Source organism: Patagioenas fasciata, chromosome 9 (assembly GCF_037038585.1).
Source record: "Patagioenas fasciata isolate bPatFas1 chromosome 9, bPatFas1.hap1, whole genome shotgun sequence".
Lineage (NCBI taxonomy): Eukaryota > Metazoa > Chordata > Aves > Columbiformes > Columbidae > Patagioenas > Patagioenas fasciata.
The window spans coordinates 7,300,376-7,320,141 of NC_092528.1; the positions used below are offsets into that span (position 1 = coordinate 7,300,376).

The 19,766-nt window shown below is 38.2% G+C and overlaps 1 protein-coding gene across 2 annotated transcripts in view; it reads right to left on the reverse strand.

The window, feature by feature from the left end:
• Positions 1-19,766, reverse strand: part of STAG1 (STAG1 cohesin complex component) — a 177,794-nt gene that overhangs the window by 62,325 nt on the left and 95,703 nt on the right. For both annotated transcript variants that reach the window (XM_065844443.2, XM_071812389.1), the window contains 5 exons: positions 19,528-19,604; positions 15,207-15,411; positions 12,279-12,430; positions 7,980-8,053; positions 178-301 (listed from right to left, as the gene is read on the reverse strand). In XM_065844443.2, the coding sequence (XP_065700515.1) occupies positions 178-301; positions 7,980-8,053; positions 12,279-12,430; positions 15,207-15,411; positions 19,528-19,604 (632 nt within the window). The remainder of the gene's footprint in view (positions 1-177; positions 302-7,979; positions 8,054-12,278; positions 12,431-15,206; positions 15,412-19,527; positions 19,605-19,766) is intronic.

Consider the following 19,766-nt stretch of genomic DNA (forward strand, 5'->3'; position numbering starts at 1 on the left):
ACCGTATCCTAATGTAATTGCCTTCCTTGAAATAAGCTGGTCAAAGGACAAATAATGGGCAAGAAAAATGAGCAATTTCTTTACAAATCAAAGATGATATAATAAATATGTCTTGGGCAGTATAACAGCAGCTACCTACAGCACACTTTGCTATGTACAATAACACACAATACTTACCCTGTCATGTAGTGTCCAACCGACATATTTTAAATAACTATCATTAAGGAAGGCATCACTGTACATTTTCATCCAGACACCGATTTCTTCAATACAGACAGCTCGAATCTCAGCAATAGCATCACTAATTTGAAAAAAAGAAAATAAAAAAGTATTAATCAAATTACAGACACATACCATTCACTTCTCATCCTCATTGCCCTAGTTATAGTATTTTACTTTTGATGAACTTCACTATGTAGGGCCTGTCACTGTTCTCACTGATTTTCTGTTCCTTTATGTCCTTGAACTCACTGATCCACATAATAATTTGAATATTTCTACATTCAGATATATTCTCATTATCTCAAAAAATTCTCAACATAGTTTGCTTCTTAGTTTATCTTTTACCTCCCTCTTTTCAAACAGAATTATGAATCCAAGCTGCAAACCTACTCTAGACAACCATTTCTGAAACACTGTCACTGACATTCGCTTTGCAGGCTTCACTGTCTCCAGCTAGAGGTGTAGCACAACTGCAAGGTAGAAAATGTTATTTGGTTTAACCAAAGGAGCCTGCCAGAGGGACAGAAGGGAATTCATATGGAAACAGATCTTGTTTCATGTGCCGCATGAAAGCCCCTAGAACAAAATCCATGAGGATGGTTACGTTTCAATAGGTTTCTTCCAGTTGCCTTGCTTTTTTCTACATTCTGACTGTGGCGAGTGATGGAAGAAGCAAAGACATATCTTGGGCAGGCTTATCAGCTGCTTATTGAAGAGGGGCAGCAGGAAACTGCCTGGAGAGATCACCTAAAGAGATCAGGGATGGAAATGATCTCAATCTGATTGGCACTTTCCTGCCTGCCTGACACAGAGCATGGCATATTTACTAATAATGAACGACAGTTAAACAACGAGAAAAGGGATTGGGGCCATCTGGCCCTTTGGTAACTTCATCTCTGAGACATCTGTTACTATGAGAAATTGCTTGTGCCACTCCAGCTGGCACTGCTTCACAGTTCAAAATTCAGCTGTAATGAAAGAGGAACATAAGAGCCGCTGTACAGAAGAAGGGAATGTCTGGTGCTTTGCAAACACTGGTCTGGCTTATAATTGAGACTCTTGTTCTGTATTTTTATTTGAAAAAATCTTTTTTGAAAAGTAATAGGCATCCGTTTAATTCCAAAACAGCACCAGAGTCCCCACATGAAATCTAATTTATGAAAAAGATTAAAAATTCCAAGCTTCAATCGAGAGAATAATTTCAAAACAAGAGAAACTGTATTTTTCCTAAAGTCTTCAATTTTACAAAATATAAATAAAATGTCCTCAATTTTATGTTTAAGATACTTACTGCCTAAGTGCATACCCGCAAAATAGCATAACAAAACGGTGATTACTCTGTATTGTAACTTCTGATGTACTTCCAGTCTTCAAACTGGTTCACCTCCACAGGTGCCATTCTACTGCATCTGATCTTCCAGACACTAAGGCAAAACCCACCGTTCCTACATGAAGACGGCAAGCAACTGCAGTATCACACATGACTAGATCTGACATGTCTACAGTCAAGACTCTGCTTTTCCCATTACATTTGAAATTCTTGGGAGGAAACTGCACTGATAGACCAGCGTAAAACATACATTTAAAGCTAATTAATGAATGTGAGGGGAAAATGGGTAGAAATGCCATCAAACCACTATCGTTTTCTCTCTTTACCTGCGTGAAACACACGATTCTATCAACTTCCAAACAGAATCACTTAAAGTGGTGTGTCAGACTCCCTGAACACTCTATAACCTCAAAACAATGGTAACCGTCAATCCACAATGTACACAAGTCGCATTACAAGCAGAGTAGGGCCTTAAATAAGTTGTTTCCTACCAGGTGTCTCTCAAGCAGGTTTTAGATACTCTAAGGATGAATGCACTAAAATATTGCATTCAAAGATTTGCATCATAAAAACTGTGCTCATTATAGGGAGTGCAGCCACAACAAAGACAAGTTTTAATTAAAACTATGAATATATTATCATATATATGTCTAATCGTGTATGACTTCACACTGAACTAGATTAGCAATTTTCTTCTATGGAATTATTTTTAAACTATTTTCAAAACAAAATACAGGTGGATGGAATAAGAATGCAAGACTTAAAGAACAATCTAAAACACTGGTAAGTACAAATGAAGAAGAAAAAGGGGAAGCACATAGGCAGCAACACAAAGTAGCTACGAAGACACTTCCACTAGGGGATGACAGCCTGAGCCGTCACTTCCAAGGAGGTTATTTCACCACCTTATAAATTCACTAACTGCAAAGCATTTTGAAAGGATTTAATGGCAATCCCCAAAAGAACCCAAGTGTCAACAGCTATTTAATCACACAGCACAGTCAGCCAAAAATCAGGAGAATTTATCTTTTCTGTAAGAACGCATTCAAGCTTCCCTAGGCAGGCAGGGAAAAACTGACTCTTGATTCAAAGGCTTCTGAGGGATCCCCAGGCACTACGGACAAACACCAAGCTGCTAATAAGAAGAAAAAAAGAATAAACCTATTTAACCGATTACAAGATGTAGTACAATACAAATATAACATCTTCAATATAACTGAAAATGGGAAAGAATCATGCATAAGGCATGTGAGACCAGCAAACAGACTCAAGTTGCTAAAGAGGCTGAAGAATTTGTGTGACACCAATTTCCCACTCCACCATCTTCCAGGTAACTGTATTATTACCAATAAGGATAATCAGTCTTGCAGGAATCACTAACACAGATTCCATGCCCATACGATGCTGTATCAAACACGACACAGCCAAAAGGCCTTTATATCTTTTCTATGCATGTGATCAATTGTTTGTTATTAAATTATAATTCTTTTAATTTTTACACACTTTCAGTTTCTTGTCATAGTCATTATGAACTGCTTAGTTTTTTGACAACATACACTATCTGTGGATGACAGAAGAACATATAAATACTAATCATACCACCAGCATTATCCTAATTATAAATTACTGGCATAAGTTTGTATTACTTGCCAAATACTTCTAGAAAGGAACAGAATCTAGGCCAGCACAGAAACCAAAACTAATGCCAAGTGTAGAAATACTAGACATAAAGTATATTTAACCTTCTTTTCAGCACAAACTGCAAAGTAACATCCATGGGGTAAATGGGAAACAGTAAACGATTCGCTGCAAAATTCACAACCTATTTTCCTACTCTTAGTAAAGAGTCTTCACACACTGCAGCTTCTTAAAGGGCATTGGGTAAGAAATTCACTGGTTGACTTTGGGTTGATTAGGCAGGCCCATAAAACTTAAAACAAGCCATAGCAAACATGCAAGGCAAGAGGTGGAGATGCCTACAGAGCTGTGACTGCTTCCAGACTTCTTGGAAGCTTCAGAAGGACGCCTGGCTACACTTCGTGCATCCTTCCTTAGCTAACACGACCAGTAGAGTGGTTGGAGCTGAACTAGCACACTATGAGGGAAGAAAGTTAAGAGGCCACTTCCAAAAATTCTGGTGAATGTTCTCTGTATATCCTGGTCCTGGGAGGGGTTGGTGAGCAGCACTCCCATTTCTAAGTAATTCTACACAGGGGGCTACTTAAATAGCTATTTCAATAATCAAGCTTATTATTCAACATTCTTGTCAGAACAAGGAATTCTATTGTTTGAAAGTACGACTTGAGTTTCAAGATGTAGCTCTACATACCAATAAAACCAGCGTTTCTCAAAGACTTACCATACTAACACCTTTGTTATGTGAAGTATGATACACAGTTTTGGAAGAAAGGGAGAAGTGTGTTTTTAAGCTTAATATTAAGTTCAAACTCACTCAAGGACAAAGATGCAACTTTTTGCTTTTCTCTTTTTTTACGCCTGTAAGCGACAAATGGTCTTGTAACTTCTATCTGCTTTTTCAACATACATAAAAACGTAATGCATTTTCCTGTCACTAAGATAAATGTTTCACCTCCTTAGGGTAACACATTTAGGGGGAGGGAAAAGGATTTTTCTATGGTTTTGTTTGGATTTTCATTTTCCTGCACTGACTGGTCCTTGATCCTCTCAATCTCACAGCTGCTTTCTCACCAGACTTCCACCTGGTATCTCCTCTCCCTTTTTTCATGCAACATTCTTGTTTCTTAGATTGGAACTCAGATGCAACTTGCCACCATCACCCTGTTTACTCAGTAGGAGGGAAAGGAGCACCTTGGAAGGAGATGAAAGCATTTTCTCTGTAAAGATGGCATCTACATTTGGCAAGTTTTACCTTAATTATCAGTACTGCCAAAGAAAGTAATACCTCAGAACAGGCTCACTACATTCCATAAATTCACAAAGCCATCATGTCCATCCCTCTGAGGGCCACCATTGAGGTCTGCCAGAGGTATCAACTGTAATAGTTCTGTTTTGCTGGACATTCACATCTGGATGAAAAGTTCTTCCAGCATTCAAAACGAAAAGATATTACAAAGTAGGACTCAAATACGCATTTTCTGAGTCTGACCCTCTGAAACGGAAACATGGCCACACGCTGCTAAGTCAAAAGCAGGTAAGTAGCAAAACCAAAATTTTGACATCTCAGGTAACTGTTGAGAGTGATGGGCTTTTTGTAAATACTTGTGACATCTGAAAAGCTATGTGGCAATAATCTCAAAGTAATCCCTGATATGCAGATACAACTGAAATGAAGAAACAGGCCTCACCTTCCTTTTTTGCTTTTTAAATACACGTGTATCCTGTAAGCAATTTTTAGTTTAACTTCAGACAAAAAAAAAGGTTACTTTTAAGATCCCTGACCTATCAGTATATTCTATCTCACTACTACATAACCAAAGGTAATTAGACTCACAAAGGCACAAACCTGGTTATTTTGAGATCAGAACTTCTGAACATCACCACATCCAAGGCCCCTACACATGCCTTGTACAATCGATTTTTGAGTATTTCCAAGCACATACATTCTCCAGCCTCTCTGCACAACCTGTTCCAGAGCTTGATTACCCTCATGGCCCTGAAGTTCTATTTACCACAGTCACCATCGCCCTCTATTTTATACTCACGAACACAAGCTCAGCAACTTGACTCTAACTAAATTTGTTCTTACATCTCTTCCCTTTGATGCTAACTGAGTTTTAGAGACGATACAAAAATAGTCAGAAAAAGTGATTCAGGAAAGAGAGAAAGAAATACGCAATGAGGTAGGTACATCTCCTGCATGTTCATAAAGAATACCTAAATTTTGGACCAGATCTGCTGTTAACAATACACCAGCACTGCATCTAGAAATTTATTTAGTTATTTCTGTATTTTTTTTTAATGTGAGAAGTGAGCATTACAATTTCCCAATAAATTATAAGCCAGCCTCCAGAAAAAAAGTGTAACTTCACTGTAACCCCAGCTTACTAGTAGGAAGACAGCTCCATTCCAAATGAAACAGTTTGGGGGAGCTTTGTGTTTAGATCAAGGACTTGCTATTTCAGTTACAAAGGTCACTAAGCATGAATCACTGTGGCAGAGTCTGAATCATATTATGGAAAGGGATTTCTTCTCTGGGAATAATTAAAATAACATTCTTTGGAAATCATTACCACTTGTGCATGGGCTAAAGACTGTAAAATGATGTCAAGTTTATAAATCATTTGAACTATTTGAGAGAAGGGATGCTTAAGAAACATTATGGAAGCAGATAATAGTTAGAAATACTTTGCTTTTTTCTCTCCCACACCCGGCCCTGGTTTTCTCTTCAAATAGCAGTTTTTAATACAGTTATTTTTTCCCCCTCTATTTTCTTGCACAGCTGCGACAGCAGAATTTGAATCTTCTGCCCATCTCTAGACAGTTGCAGAAGTGGTGTCACCCACCCTGCTCAGAGCACACCACGACTTGGCTGATTTCCATAAATTCTCCAGTGGTCTAACAGTGTCAGCCTGTGCATCTTTTTTCAGGACACAGACAAACAGAGCTTATTTATCCTTTGTTACAGCAATATCAGCAAAACCAGGCCTTTACTAATGGTAGCAGAAGGTATGAAAAGAAACCAGTGTTAGAAAGGAGGATTTAAAAAGAAATAAAGGGCAATGGCACACAGACCATTAAAAGGTAGAGTATTTTTTCCAACCCCACACAAGAGCATGAGATACTAGGAAAATGTTCTAAAGCACCTTCTTTGTCTGATACAATACAGTAAAAATTCTGAAGGGGGGGGGGAACAGGAAAGAACTCTGCATATGATTTTTTAAACTTTATTACCTACACACCACAAAAGCTGCTTTTATAACCAAGTAGTGTCAGCGCTATACTGAGCTAATACCTGAATTTCCCTGTTGACCATCCTTCTGCTGTCATGTAGCCCAAAGCTACCGACCAATTCCATTGCCTCTCAGACCTTTCAGACCCTCTCAGTTCACCATCCCTCCTTCACAACTTCCTCGTACGGGAAGGAACAACTGGATAGCAAATGAAGTTGTCTCACAGGTATGTGAGACAGAATAAGGCTATTACGTCTGAAGAAAAACAGAAGTGTGACATATGCATGCAGGAAAAGATGTTATTTTGTGAGCAATCACTACACTTACATCCCTTGTCTTCTTAAGAGACCTCTTTTTGCTGCTACCTCTGATCTCCTTGGACGGATCCTCCCAGAACTGCTATAACATAAACTTACTTTCAAGCATCAGGCCTGGGTACTGAAGAGAGACGCCCTAACTCTGCTGTGTTGGTCACTCATATTTTTTGTAGCACAGGCCCCTTCCAGGTTTCCTGCACACTTTTCTCCGTAACTATAGTAATCCCTCTGCCCACCTGAACTACGGGTTCTTCTTCAACTTCTCACCCTCTTCTCATACATCATTTCTTGTTTTCTGCTTTTTTTTTAAAAGATTTCATAAATGGTAAAGTTTTAAACCAGAACTTAAATCCAAAAGGTTAATTACACAGTTTAATACCTTTTAATTTTACCTTTGATTTGGTTAAGTCAATTAACATTTAAAGAGCTGGTTTCACCAAGATGCGGCAGATGCTTTGAGGTACCCTGAGACGCAAAACAACCCTAAATCTATTTAGAAAGACTGCTGCTCTCTGATAAACCATACTCCAAAATAGCATGCACCAGTCCAAATTTACTGGTTTGTGCGATTTCAAAGGAAACAGAAGTGCATACGTAAATACATTCACACACACGCATGAATATATATATATAAAACCTGGTGTGGGTTTGTATTCACAACACATAGCACATTAACTACTAAAAAAACCCCCTTTTTGATGTTCTAGCACCACAAAAATGTCTTAATGTTCTTGCTACAAACATCCAAAACAATTAACAAACAAAAAAATACATGTTAACTGGAATTAAGGCTTTTAATTGCCCTTATGTAATTTAAGGAGGAAAAAGCCTAAAATACAGTTGAAGTTGTGGGTAAAGTGTATGTGGTGGAAACATCAGAAATTTCCTGTTTATACTTGAGGCAGATAAAAGGAAATGCAGAGCAGAGGAACCCAAGAACCAAAACTGCCCTTTTAGGATATACAGTGATCATCTGACTGTTCTTAAAATATGTCACGTTTGTGGTCCCACCCTTAAAACCATTTTACTGAATTAAAATCAATTTGTGTGAACGGCTCTACTGTGTAGTTTAATAGGGGCTACACTTAGATTTTTTTTCCATAATTTCAGTGGTTTTGATACTGCTTTTATGGCATCTAGAATACTACATCAGAAGAAAAATCAACACAGAATCTGCCCTTGACATTATTTATGATTATACTTTGTTAGCAGAGCCTACTGTAGCATGCGTTTTCTTACCGGTATCTGTGAACAAATATACCCTTAAAAATAGAGTTCATCATATTTTCGATTTCATCTTGGTTTTCTTGTAGCTGCAAAAAAACCCAAAACAACAATAAACAAAAGATCACAGTGTATTATCATTTTGTATTCTACAATTCTTTACTGGGAAACATCAGAAGACCATGGAAGAACACTTCATTAATTAGTAGATTCACCATTTTCTACTTTACAAGAACATGCCTATACTGTGTGCATATATATACATACATATATATATATATACACACAAGTAGAGATTATGTGTTCAGTAATGTCAGCAGTCCTGTACTCACAGATAGAACTGGGAGTGAACGACAGCTCACAAATTAAGCTGATAACAGATCAGGAATCCCTTCAAAATATTCAATATCCTCTTTAAGGAAAGTACTTCAAGATGTTGTCAATCTTAAATATATGAGTATAAACTGCTTTAACTTCAGCATCCATGATAACTGAGGTTCTGACCCAGGAAGCCTTTCAGAATCAGAGTATGGGTTCTTAACACTGGAGCACACCTGACATCCACTCGCAGGCCTGCGACTGCAGAAAACCAAACCAAACCCCCCAAAATGAAGTCCAAATGAAAACGGTGTTACAAGCATGTTTTTATAAATAAGAGTGGGGGTTTTTAAATACTTAATATTTCCTGTGCAATATGAGTACATTTTGTAAGTCCTATGGAAAGCTCACAATGTGTCAATACATTACTAAAGATATATCTTGGAATCCAAATATTCTCATAGTGTCAGCTTTTGTACTCAACTAAATAAGTATGACTCAACTACACAAAACCACAGCTTTGTTAAATAAGATCACACCAATTTTATACCATCAGCTTCTGGAGCAGAGCTGCTACAACCCTCACCGCCATCATTCTTCCATCAAGGTGTTTCTTAATGTCACATTGTCAAAGCAGAACACCACACCGTGTGTGAACATAAACTTTTCCACATTTTAGTATGAAAACCACAACACAGCCTTGCTAGTACAGAGCGCACACATGCATAAAATATTAACACCTGTATAATTACGGACATATATATATTTAACAGATAAAACATCCTAAAGCCAGAGGCAGAATTATGATCAGCTGTTTTGACTGCCTGAGTAGCAGGAGCTCATAAACACTTTCACCTAGGGGATATATTTTTTAAGTCATGTTTATAAATATTTCTATAGTATCTTCCAGATAAGATCTAAAGTAGCTTGCAAAATTCCGTAAATGAAGTCTCCTTGGTTCTGAAAATGTAAAGAGGTGCTGTCTCCATTTTGCATACAGGGAAACGGAGGCACTGAGAGTTCTTGACTAATTTCTCAAGCACCTGCAGAAGAAATTAATTTCATAGTAAAAGGGATTATGTACAAAGGGAAAAGTTGGGTGCACACCAGCTCTGTGCATACCAAAGGGCTGGTACACAAACCAAGTATATTTAGACATGGTTTCTGGGAGAAGCAGTACTTTCAGCATCAGCTCAACCCAAATACACACAGACTAAATGCTTGTTCAAGAATACATAACCCAAAAGGAGTGTGAATTTCCCAGCACTCCTCAGCTAGTTGACTGCACAGGCTACAAGCAGGCAAATATTTAGGGAAACATGGGGCAAGAGATAAACTGGCACAGACTGTGGAGTAAAATAAGGATCGGAATGAATCAAGAAGCCTCAGGAGACCTTCTGAAAAAATACTGAGGCCCTAAAATGGGAAAGAGGAACTTGCCAGAGAACTTTGGGTATGAACTGCTAATATAAAAACACACCACAGAAAAGAGGTAGGAGAGACTGATCTTTACGAGCCATGAGAAGGTTAAGATACTGAAGAAAATGTACGTTGACATTTTTTTGAATGACAAGTTGAGCAGCACCATGCAAGATTAAGTGGTGTAGAAGAGGGGACAGCGTGGATGGCTTCCTCCGTCTTTTCTGCTTGTTCTACAGGGAATTCACAGCTTGTAATAAACTTGGTAAGTTATCAGCTATGTAACTGATACAGGGATCCAGGGCGATCCAGGTGCTGGGGCAGTGCTGGTGTAGAAGCAGAACCAGAGATCCACTAGGTCCAAGTGAAATCCCTTTTATTTTGTGCGTTAACATTTAAAAGATACAATTCTCAAATGTATCTTAGTTTCAGTAATGAATTAACAAGAATTTTAAAAATATGACTTTTCTCCAAAACGGGAATTGCGTTTGTCCTTTCAGCTTTTTAAGACCACATTCTTGAATTTCAGCTTTAACTTCAGGCATCTTGAAGAGCATTTGTGTCTTGGGATTCCTGCTCTTACCAATGCAAAAGTGATTTAACACCCTGCCCCCTCTGAAATCTAAGTAGAAATAAGGGAAACATTATCTTCTTGATTCTGTGAGCATTCTGAGAAGCTCAAAAAGCCATGTATGACAAGCACAAAATCTGAATGACTAGTGGCAGTGACTAAAACACATCTCCCTCTACTTTGTGGCAGACTGTTACATAAATCACCCAGTTCAGTTGAAAAATCTCCTTGGCAAGAACAGACCTTCACGCAGTGCTCTCACATGAGGCATGTAGATGACATGAAAAACTTCAGTGTTCTGCCTCTTCTACTCCAGATTAATTTGCCACTTAGCTTGCAAACTGTACCTACATAACTTTCATGAAGACAAACACATGCCCAGGTACGTGCCTGTGAGGGTTCATGATGATGGCACTACATCAAAAGAATCAACTAAGAAAGTGCCAGCACTAAACACTGTTGTAAATTCAGCATATTTAAACATTGGAAATATACAGCATTAGGTCAGGAATTCTTACACAGAGCCATTACGTCATCTCAACCTAATAAATCTCTTTGATACAGGCCCTCTACTATGTTAACTCCATGTATCTGAGGGCACACTCAATCACCACCACTCCTCTCCGCCTTACTTTTTCGCAACATTTTGATTAGTTGTAGTGAGTAGTGATATCAGAGACTGTACACACGTTATCAAAAGTTAAGGTTTGCCAAATGTTTATTCTTCTTTCAGGGTTTCCCAGCCCCCTGCTCGCCTGGGCATTGCTGCTTCTGAGCCTCCCATGTGCAATTATATACGGTGTGTCCAAGAGACGCTGAAAAGTACAGGTGAAGGATGGAGTACAGAGGATGTCCAGGGACACAGAGATGCTAATCCAAGTTAATCAGTGTAATTAGTGACTTTGTCCGTCTTGGCAAACATGGAATAGAAACTGCTCCAGCTATTTTAACAAAGCAATTCTATTTTTTAAAATGCTTTAAGGCTGACATGAAATATAATATTTAATTTTAAATGCTTCTCCCACAGTTTGGGCAGCAGAGATTATTCTTGCTCTGTACCTTAACGCATTATTTTTAAGACTTATGAAAGCCAAATAAAATTGTGTTGTGGATCATACAGGTTAAATAAAAATAAAAAGACATGATTGTAATTATCCCCAGACAAGGACTATGAAGTCAAGCAATTTTGAGACCAAGTTATACCTAAAGGAATCCAAGGTACATATGGGTAAAGCACCCAGACATCCTTAATTTGCCATAGAGTAAAACAGTGGTGGAGAAAATATATTCGAAACCAATATATTTAATTAATCAGTTTAAATCTAAGTCATATATACTTCAACTTTTCAGTCAATCTTATGAGTCTTCCATGGCACCTCTACAGATTATGGCTGTTTGGGTGTATATGTAATAATTTTCTACTTGTCATCTTTAGATTTCTTTTGAGTACAATGCTAAAACTGAATTTCCTGGGATATAATACTTTACTTAGAGATGATTACAGCAACCTTCTAAGGTTTTTGCTCACCTAATGCCAGACTGGTACTTACTAAAAGCAACTTTAATGTCGCCCTAGCTTCTTCTCCCTGAGACCAGCCCCCACTCCAGTGTTTCTTGAGAGTAGCTACAAAAAAAAGTACTAATGAGACACTATGTAATAACTGCAGTGATCAAAGGCAGAAATGGGCAGAGCAGTGAGGGACTACATGTGATCCTCTTTTCAAAACCTTTTTGCATAATCAAACCAGCTACTATTAACAGCTTGAGACCGATTTTCTTCCTGCCTGGTTATACAGACAACTCAAAGAATCAAAATTAGCCTGTGTGTGCAGAACAGCACACAAACTTAACTCAAGGTGTTAACACAAGATTTTAAAATATAGCCCAAGTAATATGTTTGAGATCACACAAACGCAACTGCAAAACTAATTTGAAGTCACAAACCACCCTGGACTTTCTGCTGGAGGGAAGGAATCAGGAAAAAAAAGAATCATCTTTTCACTTGCCTCTTTCCTTTTCTGAAGCAGCAGCTCCAGTCTTTCATTAGCTCTTTTGCCAATCATTTTGTTTCTCTCAGCTTCGTACTGCCTCTGTGTATTATCCTGATGAATGCTCAGGTTTAAGGCAACATTCACAAGAGCAGTCATAAGCTTCATAGCTGCAAAGGCAGAGAAGACAAAACATGACTCTTTACCTGTAGTCAGAGTTCAATATTGCCTTAGCAGATCCATACTCGCAGAAAATTACCAATTCAACCCTGACACAAAGCCATATGGAAAGGCACATCCCACCCAAGCAATACCCAGGTCACTTGGCTCACCTAAAAATCAGAAAAGAGAACATATATACCGTGTGGAGCTCCAGGCAACATTCTCTGCCATCTTCTCCAGAAAATTATGCAAGTTCTGAGAACATAAGGTCAGTGAGCAAGCACGTGAATCTGCAGGATCAGTGTACGCCACGGAGCCAGTTAGTGTGGAGTTACACGCATTTCTCTGCTAAGAATCGTTAAGTATCATTATAGATGTCTCCATACTACGGGTAACTCTTCACCAATAGCTATTGAGGATTCCTCAGTTTACAATGGACCACAGCACTGCTTCTCTTAAAGTAAGACTGACATTGCTCTGAATTCAAGTGTATAGTTGTACAAAAATACAATTACCACTTTACGTACCCCTTTATATGCATTTTCACATATGCTGGATCTAATATTGTTCATGCATATTTTTCTGTCTTAGTTTATGTTTACAAGAACAGTAACAAAGGTCTTTCCCATGTTCTGTGCGGTTACATCACAAACTATGACCTCCTCTCTGGCATTGTCTTCAAGGTAGAAAAGCAACAATAGGAACGAAGAAGTGAAGCTGCTCTTATGGTAGCCCTGTCTAATGTTGCTATTGCTCAAAGCTCGTAACTCTAGAAGCACCCATGTGTACTTCTTGCCTTAGCTTCCTGCTACAGCGAATCATTTCTCATTCAAATTGTCTACCACAGAGGAAAACTGAAAACAAAGAGCACAAAAACCACTCCTTCATGAATAAATGAAATTCTACCAGTAGATTTTCATGATCTTTATCAAGCCTGAGCTCCACAGCATCATGCTGATCTCCGCTCTACAGGATAGCAACATCATTAAACGTGCAAAAACTAGCTTGAAGGAGATGCGCAGAATCAACACAGAGCTCTCTTGTGTTAAAATAAATCAGTAAATGGCATGTATCCTCACTGGAAAATCATCTTCAGCAGCTCCTATTCCCAATGTAAGCACTACACACACGTACATTTAACGTAAAAAGCCAGCAACGGCTTAAATAACTGCAACTATTTGTGATGAACTTTGGCCTTCACATTTGCTTATCCTTAGTTGAAGTTTTTAGCAAGATAATCCATTCCAAATGATGGCAACTGCTTCTTCGGGATAGCACAGGTCTCAGGTAATGCCTCTAATGTATGGTGCTGCTACTTGTCTTTTCAATCAAGTGCCCCAAACATTTGTCCCACACAAAGATGAATCAATCAAAATAAGAGACCAGAATGCATATGTGATTATCCTCACTCCCACATCTATCTCCTAGAAAACAACAGCAATCTAAGCAAAAGGCAAATCAAAATCACCTAGAACTGAAGAGAAGTCAGCATCAGCTGGAAGGGAACACAGTTTCCATCTCAGTTTAAATAACAGGCATAGATTTCCAGCAGTTTTGTGTAGCTCAAATAGTCTTCAACTTTGACTACTGAATTTGTAAATGCAAACTCTAAACCTGGAACCTTGCACCTGCATAATTCATGTTTTTATCATCCCATTACTGAGTAAGGTGAAGAATGCAAGAGGATAGGTTTTCAGAAGAGTTCAGTCACTGTGAGTTAAAGGTTACGGTTTTCAATTTTAAAATCAAACTCCAATAAAATCTGGAGTAGGTTTTTCAATACCATTGGAAATTTGCCTCTTACTTAGATTAATAGTAAGAGATGAAATATTAAACAAATTCTGAATTTGCTGGACACTGGGTATTACACTTGGAAACCTGAACAAAACTGTAAGAGTCTGACTGCGGAAAGACTAACTTAATTAGGAACAAATATTGGCAGTAGAAATATTCAGATTATGACAAATGTCTCCTATAAAGGGTACAAATATTTGGCATGATCTATGAACATCTAGGGAATCTTCCAAGAAGATATATTTCGGTACATGAGATGAGCAGAATGATATAACAAGCTTTAGACACCTCCATCCAAGCTGGTCAGTCCAGTATTGCCTTGTAACAGGAGAAAAATAGTCACTTCTAGACAGCAATTCATCCATCTTACTGGAGATATCTAACATAGGTCTGATGAAATACTCTTTAGAAAAGTCTGTTTCTATCTAATGCCATACCCGATGCTTTCCTTAGAGGAAGGCAGCTGTGCTGAAAGGTGTAGTGTGGCTGGAGGTAGGAGAAAGTGAGACCTACAACTATGGCCCAGTACTCCCAAACCTAATGCTCCTCAAGAGAGGAGGCACAGATCTTCTTTGGTGGACTGAAATTCTTTGATAATGTAATTTTCTTGACACTTATTTAGATTCAATTTGTACTCTAAAATACAGAATTACAACAACATTCTATACAACAAATGAACAGCGAATAACAAAATACAAGACATAGGCATGTCACTTTTGATTCACAGGATTCAATGGAGGCCTCCGGATATGACAGAAATCTCTGCGATTAAGTGCCTCAGCAGATTCCTTTCCAAACAAAAAAGTGTATTTTAAGTAGAGTTAAACCATACATTATACCTGGATTTGATCAAGCTTTCCAGAGTTCTCAGTGGTGGTCAAATTCCACTTCAATCAAAATTAGGAGTAATTCTCAAAGTGGTTAAATAGTAGCAACTTCTTTGAAAAAAAAAAAAAAACCCACAACTCTTTCCTGCACTAGCTTACTTACCAGCTAACGTACTGGTGTGCCTGAAAGCCCGGACCTGGGAATCTGACAAACCAGTCAGAAGAGAGATCACCGTGTCCATCATGTATTCATCATAGATGATGCTATACTGACACTGTCGAATGAGCACTCCAATGAACTCACAGAAGTTGGATCGAAACTTCTTCCACTGTGGCCCAGGCATAGTAAGTGGGTAATCGCCACTGTCCTGAAGAACAAGAAAATGAAATTATGAAGTATTAAAAGCCTCCCCATTTAACTTCTTTTAATGTTGCAGCAATCATGGTCTAAGTTTGTAAGCTAAACACTATCTTTGTTATTCTCCATTGGCTTGAAGGAAAAAAACAAACAACACGTTATTCTTCAAGAAACAGAGAAGCTTGTTGGCATGAAACCACTTTTACAAAGATTTAATTGTAACTGTTCTAGACTTGCAATATTAACTCAGTATAGTCCAAAATATGCATCAAGACTCAATTATTTTCCTTGTGTCCTGGTTTAGGAAGCAGAGAGAAAGGATAAGAAATAAATATTTCAAAGTATTTAAGGTCAAAACCTAAAGAAAGGCTTGTGCAATTGAAGGCTTGTGTCATTCTCCATCCCCACTTCAACTCCATGTTAATATTCTAACCAACTGGCTGCCCACCCACACAAACTTTGTTTTACTCAAGTCCACAATTAAGATCTTATCAAGCAGTAAACACTGCCATTTTTTGATCTTATAAACTTACCCTTTCTCTAGTGGTGAAACCTGCCTTCTGATAGAAGAAATGGAAATTTTACTACAGATTCACATACCCCAGGCAGTTTCATACACCACACCTTCCAAAGATACTAATAGCTGCAAGATCGGAGTAAGCACGTGAACACTCAGCTAAGTTTAAACCCTCTTGAAGTCTGCTCTTGATATTCTCACTTCAAACAATATTGCATTTCAGTGATACTGGCCCCCTAATTAGAAAATGCGCTTTTCCCCTTTCAGTGAAAAAGACTAAATACAAATCTGCCTGGTCACCTAATATGTAAATCAATGCTAGATTATCCAAAACATCAAGGCAATAGTGGTCCATCCTGAATCTTTCCCCAAAGATAAGAAATCAGTAGTACCAAAGTGAAATCCAGTTGTACATATTTATTCTGTGGTTTTGTGAAGAACGAGCACTTTTAATCTCTCAGGACTTGTTTTATTCCCCAGACTGAACCACAAAAGCCAGTAACGTAAGTGCAGAGGAGCTGTAATCAAATAACCATTTACCTAAACTTCATAAAACATATTCCCCTGCAGCAAAACCCTCATCTACCAAATGCAACCAAATCACACACATTTCAATCATGCTAAAATAACGATTAAAATTGCAAAGACAAGCACTCACATGTTAGAAAAAAACAAAATTATAAGGCACTCTTAATGACCTTACTGTCTCATTCATCAGAACAAATCAACACTATCTTAACGAGCAATAGTTTTTATCTTAATGAGCAATATTGTTGCTGTGAGTCCTCAGAGCTTCTGTGAATCGGCCCAAAGTGTTACAGAGTAGAAACCCAAACAGAGTCTACAATAGGTATCGGTATCATCAGCTGTGCCATGTACTTCCAAGTGTTCTTTGGCTGTTTATGTCTAATGCCCTTAGCAGTGAATTTCAGCAAGGTACAGTGCTCGCTGTGTAAATACAAGCCCTGCCTTAGTCTCAAATTTATTTAAATTTAAGACTGAAATCAAAATGTTAAAGCGTTCTCCTCAATGTTTTCCTGACAGCAACTCCGGTGCTGTGTGTAACTACTCACATACAGTGATATATCAATGACACTGACATGTGACCCTTAACAGACCAATGGTTAGAAAACTCAAACCAAACCCAGTTTTTGTTCACCTGCCAACTCTAGAATTATGAGGGAATTCACCTACAAAATGCCTGTCCTCATAAGCCAAACACCCAAACAGTGCAACAGGTGGATACCCATGGAATTCCCTGTCTCAAACTGAACCTGCAGCAGCACTGAACAAAGTTATTTCCATCATTTAAGTCCTGCACAAACATTCCCCCACTCATGATGAAGAAAATCAATGCTTCAATCCCTGCTATAAATGCAGAAATTCAGACCAGCAGCCAGCTGATTAATGCAGCACTGATGAAACAATGTGATGATCCTGAAAAAGTAAAGCAAGCAGCAAATGTGAACATCTTCAATGGCAATTCAGATATTTTCTGGGTAGCATACTGTGTGACTGAATTGCTAACGCAAGATTTTCCCCTAGTTAATACCGCATTTTTTTTTACCTATTAGCTCTAGATTTGTAGAAATGATTAATCACGTCACAAATATGATAACAGGTACTTTGTACCACTGTGCACTAGCTCCTTTCAACCCTAGTCTGATAAAACGCCAGGTCTGTTGTAGGTACATTTTGACACAAGGAGAAGAACATGCTAACAAGTGGATGGTCTCCACCTGAGAAAGCCAATCTAAAGATTACAACGAATGCTGATAAGACTGTCCTAATTATTCTGACAAGAGCATCACCAACTTCCTCCTTCTCCTTCACTCACAACACAGTGACCATTCTACCATGACCTTCTCACAGACTGACATGGGATTTAGGGGTAGGAGAAGACAGCAGGGCAAGGGAAATGTTCTGGTGGCAACAGCCCCAAGCAATTTGTCTCAAGATGACACGGGGAATGGATATTGGGAGGCTTGGTGTACTGAAGAGGTTTTACAGGTGGTATTGAGAATGAAGAATTGAGGGCTGTACAGAAAATGGTGGTGCTTTACTGAGAAAATTTTATACTAAAACCCAGAAATGCTTTGACAAACCCAAGTGTTAAGACAGAAGCTAGAATGGAATCTTTTGTGTCACAGATGAGTGACTGGGGGTTCTGCTGGCTGCAGAGCCAGCTTATGTACAAGTAACTAATTATTTGAGACATGATGCTGACATGTACATTCATACTGTGTGGAAGGAAGAGAGGTATTTTCTCAAAAAAAAACCAAACCAAAATGAAATCTTTGACAGTTTTTGAGAAGGGTTTTTTTATAAATACTTCCTTCCACATCAGCTGTGGGCCAATCCTCCCTTAGGCAAAAATCAACGTTCTTTGGCTTTTCGACAGTGCCTTAGCCGTTCTGTTTTGTACAATGGGGCTAGACTAAAGGCAACATCCAGTTCTGTTTTCAAATTAGTAAAAAGTCAGTGCATTTTTTTTAACTTGGGTTGGGTGATAGTTTAAAAAGCAAAACTTATTCAGCCAGAACGTAGCATGAATTGATACAATCCTCTGCTCATCATTGTACACCTAAATTTTATTTACTGCACCCTATCCTGCCTGTAGACAAAGGCCCTGACTGAATATCTGAGTACAGCAAAAGCAGCATCCATAGGGTAAGTGCATAGTTAAAACATTTTGTTGTTCAAGGCCATGAACAAGGTGGAAATCTTGCGGAAGTAAATCCCGAAAAAAAGCAGTACTCACATTCATAGTTTTCCTGCTTAACTTTTCGAATCACAGCCTCGGCATTCCATTTAAAACTGGTCATAAAAAGACACTGCTATCCTACAGAAAATTCATGTTTCAGCATTTGTTTTCTTCACTAAATAAAATGAACACTCAGAATGTTGAAGTTTTTAATGCATGAAAAAAATCAAAGAAAACACAGCTCAAAAATCTCAAAGTTAAAAAGCATCCAGCATTAGGAACATTTTTATTTTGACAGAAGATGCCAAATCTGAATTGTAATACACTTGTTTCAAACAAAATGTTTAGATCTTTTGAAAGATTATTTCTTTCTGTAATACTATTTCAAAATGGTAATTTTCAGATCAAGTTACTGTTTAAAATTGCTGTTTCAAATGAACGAAACATCAATTTGCACATAGAAAACAGAGCAGAATGCTGCAAGAGCCTGTGGTCCTGTCTCAGGAATATGAGTTCGCAGTTGTATGACGGCAGTTCCAAGAGATGAACTTCAGAATCCAGAATAACACCACCAGTTTCAGTGGGATGAGAAAACTTCCGACAGTTCCTACTGCCTCCTCTGATTAACCTGATAGCCTGGATGTGGCCAGACAAGGATACCCCTGAAGCCACACAAGGTATATGACAGTCTATGCGGATCCAGCCCAGGACTAACATGGACCGAGCTGGTTCTTGTAGAGTCAGGTTTGGCTGGGCTCTCTGACACCACCACATGTGAGCCTACCCCATGCTTTTGTGCAATACTACATCTTACACTCTCAAACTGGTTTCATCATCTTTATTTTAAAACAAAAGTATATTGCAATATATTTCAAAATGTTTAAAGAACTATTTGTATACTATACCTCATCAAATTCTTCTGTCATTTTTCTTATGATTTCTGCATTTTGCATGTTCCTGAACATTTCAATTCTTACAGTACCTGTAATGTAATGAAGCAACAAAAGAAATTAACACAACCCATTTTTTTAATGTCAAAATATCAACATTTTTCTGCTGCTAAACTTACAGCCCAATAATCCATATGAAAGAGTATATAACACAAGAACAACAAGAATGCATTGAACAAGACTGCCTCTTGAAG